Below are 10,140 nucleotides of genomic sequence, written 5' to 3'. Positions count from 1 at the left end.
TCGCGGGGCCTGCCGTGGCTCTGGCCATGGCCCTGGCTGGGCTGGCCCTGTCAGCCCGGGCCCAGGCGGCGCAGGGCAGGCGGGCGCGGCCGACGCAGGCTGAGGGGGCGCGAGGCCCGGCACATGGCGCGCGGCTCCGCCCCGCGCGGCCCGGCCCGGCCCCGCCCCGCGGCTGCCGGAAAGCAGGCGCCGCTGTGGGGCTGACCCGCGCTCTACCCGTCAGGCAGCGCGCCGGGCGCCGCGCGGCCACCCCCGCCTCCCTCCCCCGCCCGCCCTCACTCCCCCGGCGGCGGCTGAGGTGGGGCGCCGCGGTTCGGCGATGTGAGGCGTCTCCGCCAGCGCGGCCGCCTCCCATCCCCCCGCCAGCCCGGGAGGAAGGGAGCGGGGCGGCCCGCCGCGGCCTCTCTAGACGCGCAGCACGGTAAGCCAGCCCGCTCCTTGCCCTCAGCCCTGCCTGCTGTGCCGGCCTGCCGCCTCCCCGGGCGGAGGGAGCCGCCGCTCGGCGGCGGGCGGGCCGGCCGCGGGGGGATTGTCGCCTGCGAGACCGACGCCATCTTAGGTCGGAGTGCGGCCTTGCCCCCCCTTCGCGCCTCTGGAAGGGGCCCCCGGGCCGTGAGGGCTTCGCCGGGCCGCCCGCGGAGCCCCGCCGGGAGTCGGGGGGGCTGCCCGCGGCGGGCCAGGGCCCGCTCCGCTCTGCCGCCGCAGCCCAGGGGCCGGCCGCGGCCAGGGCCCCCAGCTGCTGGCGGCGGGAGCCGGGCTGGCTGCCGGGCCTCTTCCCCTCCCGCCGCGGCCGTTTGTGCGGGCCACGGCCCCGAGCTGCGGGCTCAGCGCAGTGCTGGCGGCCGCCGGCCGAGGGGAGGCGGGACGCCGGGCAGTCGGGCTGCGCCGGGGGCGGCGGCGCCGGGGGCGCTGCGGGCGGAGCGGCGGCTGCTCGGCTGCCCTCGGGGACCGGGCTTCCTTCCGCGGCCTCGCACCCATCGCTGCTCGGGGGTGTGAACTTCTGGCGGCTTTGCAAAGGCGATGTTGCCCTTCTCTAGGCGGAGCTTACACCGACTCGTGGTAGAGGGGGTAGTGCTGGCGATTTAGGTTTGAGTTTGAGGGAAGTTGGTTTATATTTTTGGCTTTTTAAAACTTCCAGGTACGGTTTCAGCTTGGCCATCGTTTCTGCTGAAACTAATGCAGCACTCAATAAAAACACAATTGCTCACAGTCTTCATGAAGCTGTGGATTGCACGCTCTTCTACAACTAACACGATGCAAAGTTATGTGCCTGTATGGGAAGTCTTCTGAAAAATACAATGTGGGTGCTCACCGTGTGATCTCCTCATTTGAAGTGCAGCTATTAAACTGGAGGGGGGGAGGGCGGGGCAAAGTTTGAATAGTTCATTGGTAATGGGGATATGGAAAGATGACAGACAAAGTTAGTCTGAGGACTTCTTGGTTAATGTAGATGTCCTCATTCTTTAGGCTCGCTACCAGTTTCATGCTGGTGATTTGGTTGCAGCTATTTTTAAGCCAATCCAAAGAAATAGTGAGTATTGGAAAGCTCCCTTGACCTTAAGAGTGGAATAGGTGAATTGCATCTGAAGTAATAAATGGATTTTCAGTAATGTTAAATCTTAGTGGAGCTGCATTTGCCACTTCCTGTCATACTGATTTCTGTACACCCTTAACGTGGGTTTCTTCAGATCACTTTCTGCTGTTTTTACTATAGCTGTTACACTTGTGTTACATTTAGTAATGTTTGTATCATTTTTGTTGTTTCTATGTGAGTGCTTTTAAATTGTAACAACAAAAAAAACCCCTCCAGGTTATAAATACAACTGGCTTTTGATAAAGTTAGGTATCTTTAGATGTAATTGCCATGATAAACAAACATGTCCGGACTAGTGATTTCAAAACAATTACTTCATCAGAAGCTTATTGCTCTTTTGTGCAATTGGTTAGTTTTTTTCAGTCTTGTATCAGGTTTTTAGTTCATTGCTTGCCAAGTAACTATAATAGTGTTCCAGAAACCTGTGGTTTTTTGCAGGTTGCCTGCCTAATGAACTTTAACTAGCTTTAGCTTTTGCTGGGCAGTTGTCTGTTTAAATGATATCTTGATATAGTCTAATGATATTTTTAAAATTTTTTAAAGAACTTGTTCACAATTTTGAGTCTTTTTAGCCTAGAACAATGGTTTAAGACCTTCGGTTGATTATATACATACAACATTTCATTGGAGTTTTGGACCTCTTGGATCCGTGGACTATCTTTAAGGACATGTGTGTATAAATGTGTATGTATGCTTATACATATTTAAAAAATGGAGGAAAATAAAGTCTCTTTGTCAATGGCTTACCTTTCTTACACAGGCATCTGCCCCTCCACTGGGAAATATTTGGGGGGAGTTGGGGAAGGATTCACTGTTGGTTTTGGCTTTGAGAGCAACCGCTAGCAGGATTCCTGGAATGTATTTTCTACGTTCACGTAGTTAAAGAAGCAGAAAACTTGGAACCTAGTTGTACTCTAAAAATGGGTGTAGATGTTCCCTTTGGCAATGGAGAAGATGTGAGCAGTTCCCACACAACTCCTGTAATCAAATCCATTCCCTCCTTACTGCAACTTTGATTGCTTAGGCCACAGAATTTTTGACCTCTCAGTCGTGCTGGTAAAATTGTTACTGGGCCAGGTTATTTTTAACCTGCAGTGTTTCACGTCATAGTCCTGTGAAAAGTTGTACTAGCACAACTGAGGGAGCAGTGCAGAAGCAGGATGGGAACTCACTAGGCTAGCTTTGTTGCCAGGAAGCAAGTCAGATTGACTTCAAATTTTAGCACTGAAATTAAAATTACTTTGAAAGATCTGAAATAATCTTGATACTTGTCTTTTAAAAAAGCTGTCATACACTTTAAGTCACTTTTTGAGAATAATTAATGTGCATCCTGATTCACAAATGGAAATTCCCGTAAGAGATGCCACCAGTTGGTGTAACTTCCTACAAATCCTTGCTTATGTTATAAAATTACTTTTACCTTTAAAAAAAAAAAAATCAGCTGCATTATAGTGTAGCTGAGGTTATCACATGTATCTTGTTAGAATTCTGCTAATGTATAGATTGCTTGTATCTGTTTTGTGCTTTTAATATAAACTACATGTGCTCTTGTTTGCATTCCTTTAGCACATTTAATAATTGATTACTTTCTCCCTGAGGTCAAATCAAACTTTTTTTAAAAATTAAAACCCCACAACTCAAATTTATGTTGTCATTTCCATGAAAAAAAGTCCCTGAAAATGATCTTTCATTTTGCCTTGAAGTCTAGTAAGTTTTTCCCCTGTGCTAGTAGAGAAAAGTCATTTTAAAGAATGTCTTTCTACAGAGGAGAGTCAGGTTTGATTCCTTTTCCAAGACCTGATATGTGGCCCCTGTTGTCTCTGTCAAGAGAAAACTGGCTTCAGACTCTTTTCTGATGACAAGAATCTAGTTCACTGTCCTGTTCTCTTCTTTCCAAGCCCCATGTTTAACTTCAGCACTCTAAGCTGATGGAGGAAGGAAAAAAGGAGTATAGCTTTGCTACTTTACAAGCTAAGTCTTGGAGATAATATAACACCAGCAGCCCCGTTCTCATACACTTTAATGCGAGTAGGGGCACAATTCTGCCTGCTCCCCTGTGATAAGCTATTACAGACTAATTATTTCTACAGTCCATCGCCAAATCTAGCAGCTCATTACTCCTATCCTGACATTGTGTTCTCTTATTAGATATTAGACAGTTACTCATTGTGTCTGTGCTGAAGTCTTGTATTTCAAACACTATTGAAAGATAATGAGGGATATGGTATTCTTAGTTTTGCGTAATTACAATTTTAAAAAAGAAACTTGACCCATTGTTTCATATGTTGCTTTTGAAATATTTTGGAAAGGAGAAAATCATGGGAAATTGCACAGAAAGCTGTGTTGAAAAAACATCTTCTTAATCTTTCAAGATAAATAGTGTAGTTTAAGAAATAGCCGGTTTTGGTTATGAATGTAATTTCGTTTTGTCACCTTGTGTATAAGGTTTGATAGTCTTTAATGACACAATCCCTTAGTGCTGGTCTGATGCCCTCGCTATTAGGTTTAGGGCTCCAACTATCAGAGAACTATAACTGCTTGATAGTGGGAAGTCCAGCTTCCGTAACTAGTTTGCTTTGTCAGATAAGTGTTTATCAGCACAAGAACGAGAGAGATATTGGTAATGGGTTTTGTTGGCCATAGCCTGGTAATAAGACTCTAAATATTCTTACATTGACTGTGGCCTTCACGAGAAGAATTGTTGCTGGGATGTTCTTAGCTTTGAAAGCAGTCCAATGATGAGTTGACTTTCATTTGCTTAACTGCTCATTAATTTCAAGGAATCCCTATATTGGCTGGAGTTGCTACTATCATGTTCCTCATGCAAAACTCTACTGTTTCCCCTCATTTTTTTTATTTTTTTTTTAGAAAGGACACATTAGTTTTGGGAAGCTCCGTGTCTTAGGCAAAGCAAACACTGTTGTATTGGGATCCTGATCCTGGTTATTGGTGAGACACCTGTCTGGTTTTATGAAATTACTGGTCTTACTAAAAAGTAGGCTATTGGTAGTATGTGTAAAGACATATAAAAGTTTGTTTCCTGTATTGTTCAGAAAAACTTTAAAGATTATGTTAGGGGTGAGAAAAGAAAAAACAATGCTTTGTTGACCATCACCATTTAATTACATATTTTCATATGTGACTTTTTTTCCTTACTGTAAGAGCAAATCTGCAGACATGAGGGACTCAGTCTAATGAGTTCTACACAAAGTTTTTATCAAGTCCTAACTGGCAATAAAAACAATATGCAATATGTTGTGGGTATGGGTTTTTGTTGTGGTGGGTTTTTTTGTTCAATGGGCAGTTTGTTTGGGTTCTGTTGTGTGGGTTTGGGGGAATTTTGTTTTAGTTTTGTTGGGTTTTAAAGAAAATTTGACTATATGGGAAGCCCTGGCCAAATCTGACAAAATTTGTGGAGCTGTGGTATGTTGTGGGTTGGATTGGGTTTTTTTTTCGATGTGAAGAGAATAAAGCTGTAACGTGTTTCAGTAACTAGTTGTGCCAGGTATATTACATGCTTCGTAGTAGGGTCTTCATATTTCTTGTGAATCACTTACCTGGAATAGGGGTATGTTTTGAAAGATACCTTTCACTGTGGTGTCAGAGGCTTCTTCTGATAGTTACTGGTGGATTATACCAAAATAGTTTAAATTATGTGAAGGGTATCTTTGGTCTTTTCTCATCTTTAACAGCAAAGATGAGAATTCAAGTAATTATCAGAAAGGTGATGTGGTATCAATCTCAGAAGATCTGCTCTTATCAGATCAAGTTCAACCTATGTAGAACATGGCGTGGGGGAAGGAAAGCCATTCCATGGGAATTATCCTCAAGTCCAGTAATCTTTACTGAACAGTGAAATATTTTTTCATGCAAGTACTGAATGTTTTGGTATGAGTGTTTTGTTTTTTACTGTCTAGTCTCAAGATGGCAGAATTATTTATGGAATGTGAAGAAGAGGAGCTAGAACCGTGGCAAAAGAGAGTGAAAGAAGTGGAGGAGGATGATGATGATGATGATGATGAGCCGATCTTTGTCGGGGAAATCTCAAGCTCAAAGCCAGCTAGTACATGTAAGATAATGTTTTCCATAATTTAAAACAGATATTTTAAGGCGTAAAACTTTTACTGTTCAAAATTGTGTATTTTCTAAGTAAGTTTAGACTTAAGAAATTTTACATCTTAAAGCTGTTCTGTAGGTCTCTATCATACTGAAAATTGGAATTCTTTGGAAATTCTGTCCTAAAACCCAGGTTATTTACAGCTCTGTCTATCTTTAACCTTAAATCTCTGAAGTCAAACCAAGGATGTTTGAAGGTTTTAGTGTTAACAGTATGGTTAAAAATCCAATATATACAATACTGAAACCATGCATGCAATTGCTCTCAATGTCATTGGTATTTAGTTATATATTTGGAAGTGTCTCCCTACTAAAGAAATGTGCATGAATTTAAGCCTTCATGTTGCAGTCCCTCTTTTTTATTCCACCCCACATTACTTGTGTTGATGTACATAATTCTGACAAAACCGAGGTGACGATCTTAAGTGTCTATAATAACAGCACAATCAGGAAAAGTGATTAATATGAGAATCATAGAAGTCTCTCTGTTAAGTAAGAGATTTTTATAAATGAATTCATTCATCCCCTGTAAAATAGTTTTTTTCATCAAGTTCTGTAGTTTTCTCCTAATGCAGGTAGTGCAGGGAGTGAGGTTAGGTGGTTGTGGTGGCAGCAGATGTGTCAGGATTCCATGTTTGTCCTGTGCTTGGGCTTTGGCAGGTAAGTGAAGGAAAACATTATTTTTGCTACTTAATTTTAGTAGTGAAACTTCTTGATATCTGTGCATGGCCATCTGGTAGCCAGTTGTTGAGAGGTTTGACCAAAGGTTTCTCTAGCTATTGAATACACAAGACTTTGCCTGGTGGGTTTTACTGCCTTAAGTTTCTGCCTCATTTCTGCTATGCTTGTATCTAAGGTTTCTGTAGTCAGTTTTCTGAAGGTGTATAGTTCACAGTGAAGAATCTCAAAATGTTAAATTAGGCGCTCTGTCACACTCTGCTGCATGGACTTTGGCGCTATTATTAGCTCTTCAGTCATTTTAGTTCACAATACTTTCATCTTATGTCTTAACTCTTGTTTTACTTTGTTACTCACTGCAGTAATATGTCTAATTTTTCTTACACTGACTTTAAAAAGTGGCAAATTATGTTTTAAATATTAACCAATACAGAAGCTGATCTTAAAGTTCTCTCATCTGAAAATAGTTCTTAAGGGTTAATATTTTTGAATGTTTAAAAAATATTATAGATCCTCTTGAAAATTTGAAGAATATTTTTAAAGTACTCTAAGAAGTTTTTTGCAGTTAGAAACTTTTAGAAGGAGTGAAAAATTCCCTTAATGTTTTCTGGAAGGTCTTGAGAACTCTGGATAGCTGTTGGTCATTAGCAGTAGGTCATGGCATAGAACGACAATTGAAGCACTAGGCATATGTTGGAACAACAAATATGCCAAGTTTCATTGCAGTTGTTCTTGAGTAGTCTCAAGAACTTTTTGTAGTCATAAAGGATAGAAATATTTTGTTCAGGAGAAAACTATTAAATTTGATACAATTCAGCAACTTTCAAGAACTTTAGTAAAAGACAGAGACTTAAAATGTATACATCTTATATTAGTGCTGTCCGTGCTCGATCCTGACACAAGTGAAATCACTTATGGTATAACTTTTTACTTTATCTCTTTTCCTTCCCTTTCCTCAACTTTTCTCTTTGTAATCTTCTACTTCACTATCAAAAACAGCTATGGAAGAATGACCTCAGTTCTTCTCTGGCTTGTAAGTAGTACTACCTGGCAGTAGTCAGGCTTCAGTTTGTTACTGGTGATAGGCAAGACACAGTGAACTGAACTTTGCTTATCACTGTTTTTTAGTTTTTACCTGAGAAAATTCCTGTCTTGATCAGATAAAAAATTAGATAACAAATGGAGACTCGCATGTAGTTCTTAATTTTTCTGAAAGGTATATTTTCTGCAATACATAGCTATTTTTTAACCTTTTCCTGGCAATGAAATTATCAGTTTTTATACAGACTGGTGTGGAAAACCTGAAGGAAATAGTTAAAAACCCATCTTTGATCTGCTGGCACACTGTCATGTACAATAAAGTGCCTCTTCTGATGTACTGGAGGATTAGTTTGACTGGGATGATAAGTAATTCACAATTTGTTGCCTTTACTATTTCCTGCAACTGCTGATTTTTCCTACAATTATTGCTCATTTTTCTTGTTTATTTTTTCATAATGATACAAACCTGTAATTTGTTGCTAATTTAAAGTGTTGTTTCTGCGTGTTAGCTTTCTTATATTTCAGTGTTGTTTTACGTAAACAGGACAAATAACACTTTCATGGGGCAAGGGAAAGGGTGCATCATCTGTGATGAATCACTTGTGTAAATCTGGTTTGTAATTTCAAATCGCTGACTTCCTGAAATGTTCTTTTTAAAAACAATAAAATCTACATTTGTATTTTAGGACATGAATTGTGTGTGCATCAGACTGAAGCTGAATATGCTTTTAGGGTAGTAGGTAGTTGAAGGCTTTAGTTTCATTTCATTCTGGGATTCAAATGTGAGGTATACATTTATTAAGAAACACAAAAAAGTATGTATTCAGCTATATCCTGAATTAAGTTGATCCTTGCTCATAGTTAGTGCGTTGAAGTAAAAATACTATTACCAGATGAGATTTTGTCATATCTTAAAAAAATGCGAACCTGTTTGGATCTGTTGGTTGCAGCTGCTTTTTTATTAGTGTGATGTAAAGGCAGGTGACAGGTTGAAAGCTGTGATCGTCTGAGCTCTACTGCTATTAGATTTATATATCAACCTGGGTAGCGTACACTAATGAGCCCTTGCTGGTGGAAACAGCCTTAAGGTTGTTAAAACCAATGTGTAGATAATCTTAAGATCTATGGTGTGAGATCCTGATGTAATTTTGACCCTGGTTTGAGAAAGTACTTTAAACCTTGTTGGTTAGATATTGGAGGATCTGTCTAGTTTCATATGCATATTTTCACATGTCAGAGCAAGAAACTTGACAGCAACACTAACGGAATTGAGAACCTAGGGATAGAAAAATATTTTGATTTGATGAATATTTTTGTAACATTCTGGAACAATCAGAAACCCCAAAGTAAATCATAAAGTTTGGGAGTATTGGTGTCATTAATTAGGGAATAAACATCAAATCTAATAAGTTCCATGTGTTTCTGATGAGTTAGAACTTTGATCATAGACTACCATGTAGGATATCTAAGAAAATCAGTCCTCTTGCAATACAATTCCAGCACAACTCCTTTGGTTGCTGGTCTGTTATTTTTCTTTTGCTTTGGAAAATTAAGTCTAAAACCAAGTTTTTAAGTGCTGTATTTTCCTGTAATACAGAAACAAATTGTGTAGTTCAGAGGAAATACTTCCTTTAGTGTAGAGCAGTTCTAGTACTTGCGGAACTTATAATGTATGTGAGAAACAAATGAATAAATGCATTATAATCAGCAAAGCTAAATATTTATGAAATGTTCTTTTTTGTTTGTTTGCTTGCGCTCTTATTTTTGTGTTAATCTATTTCCAAGATAAAAAAAGCTGAGATTCTTAGGTGAACTAGCTTAACCTAAGAGAAGGGGAGTAGAAGAACATGTTTCAGTTTGTACAAAAGACACTTTGTTTTGCCAGGTATTTATTTTAGAAATAATATTCTAATTTGTATGTCAAATCCTACTTGGCTTCATTAGTGGATATGAATGCTACTTTTAATTTGAAAAGCAATTAAGCTATTAATTTAACTGCAATTAAGATAAATGTAACTTTTGACAGATATATTGAACAGAGTCAACCTCAGCTCATCACGAAGGGGGATACAGAATGGTGCACCCAGTAGAGGTACTTTATTGTCCTAATATGGTAATTAAAACCAAAAAAATCCACAACACTTATGAAATATCTGACTGCAAAATTATGTAAAGATAACTTTGGAATCCTTTGCAACAGGTACAGTTACTACATTCAAGCCTGACAGTCACCATTATGCACCACCTGCCTCCAGCCCCAGTGCCATGCCTGTTTCATCAGTCTTTCAGTCCGTATCCAGACCTACAACTAGCTCTGTAGCGGTTCAGCCATTGTCTATACCAGTGAATGTTTCAGGAACTTCACAGACACTGCAGAGACCAGTTGCTGGATGTTTATCAACACAGCAGATGCCTGGATCAAGTTCTGGAATATCACAGCCCGTTAGCAGACCTGTAACCATTCCAGTGACGACACAACCAGTATCAAGAAATATCACGGTTCCTGTAGTGGCTCAACCTGTATCCAGGCCAGTGACTACTGTAACAGCACAGCCTGTAGTACTCAATCCGGTAAGTTTTTATTCCTTTAAACTGTAAAATACGTGGTGCAATTAGTTTTGAATGAATTAACAAGGAACATACTGACTCAGTCTAGTAGCTTGAAGACCTGGACTAGATTATTGACTAGTATTATATAAACTGTAAAGATT

At 40.6% G+C, this 10,140-nt stretch overlaps 1 protein-coding gene across 20 annotated transcripts in view; it reads left to right on the top strand.

Annotated features, from left to right (window-relative positions):
- Positions 1 to 213: 213 nt before the first annotated feature.
- Positions 214 to 10,140, top strand: part of ZNF280D (zinc finger protein 280D) — a 54,777-nt gene continuing 44,850 nt past the window's right edge. For 7 of the 20 annotated variants that reach the window (XR_005828811.1, XR_005828809.1, XR_005828807.1 and 4 more), the window contains exons 1-5: positions 216 to 421; positions 1,139 to 1,300; positions 5,512 to 5,663; positions 9,456 to 9,521; positions 9,630 to 10,000. Coding sequence is in view for 12 of the 20 variants with exons in the window: in XM_040600201.1 (XP_040456135.1) it covers positions 1,275 to 1,300; positions 5,512 to 5,663; positions 9,456 to 9,521; positions 9,630 to 10,000 (615 nt within the window). In the remaining 8 variants the exon portion in view is untranslated. Of the gene's footprint in view, positions 422 to 1,138; positions 1,301 to 5,511; positions 5,664 to 7,387; positions 7,422 to 9,455; positions 9,543 to 9,629; positions 10,001 to 10,140 lie in introns of those variants that run through there. The other 13 variants (XM_040600192.1, XR_005828806.1, XM_040600188.1 and 10 more) reach the window with 13 other exon arrangements.

The sequence above is a fragment of the Falco naumanni genome, chromosome 7, assembly GCF_017639655.2.
Source record: "Falco naumanni isolate bFalNau1 chromosome 7, bFalNau1.pat, whole genome shotgun sequence".
Lineage (NCBI taxonomy): Eukaryota > Metazoa > Chordata > Aves > Falconiformes > Falconidae > Falco > Falco naumanni.
The sequence above is the reverse complement of the archived record's forward strand: the minus strand, read 5'-3'. Positions and strand labels throughout refer to the sequence as shown.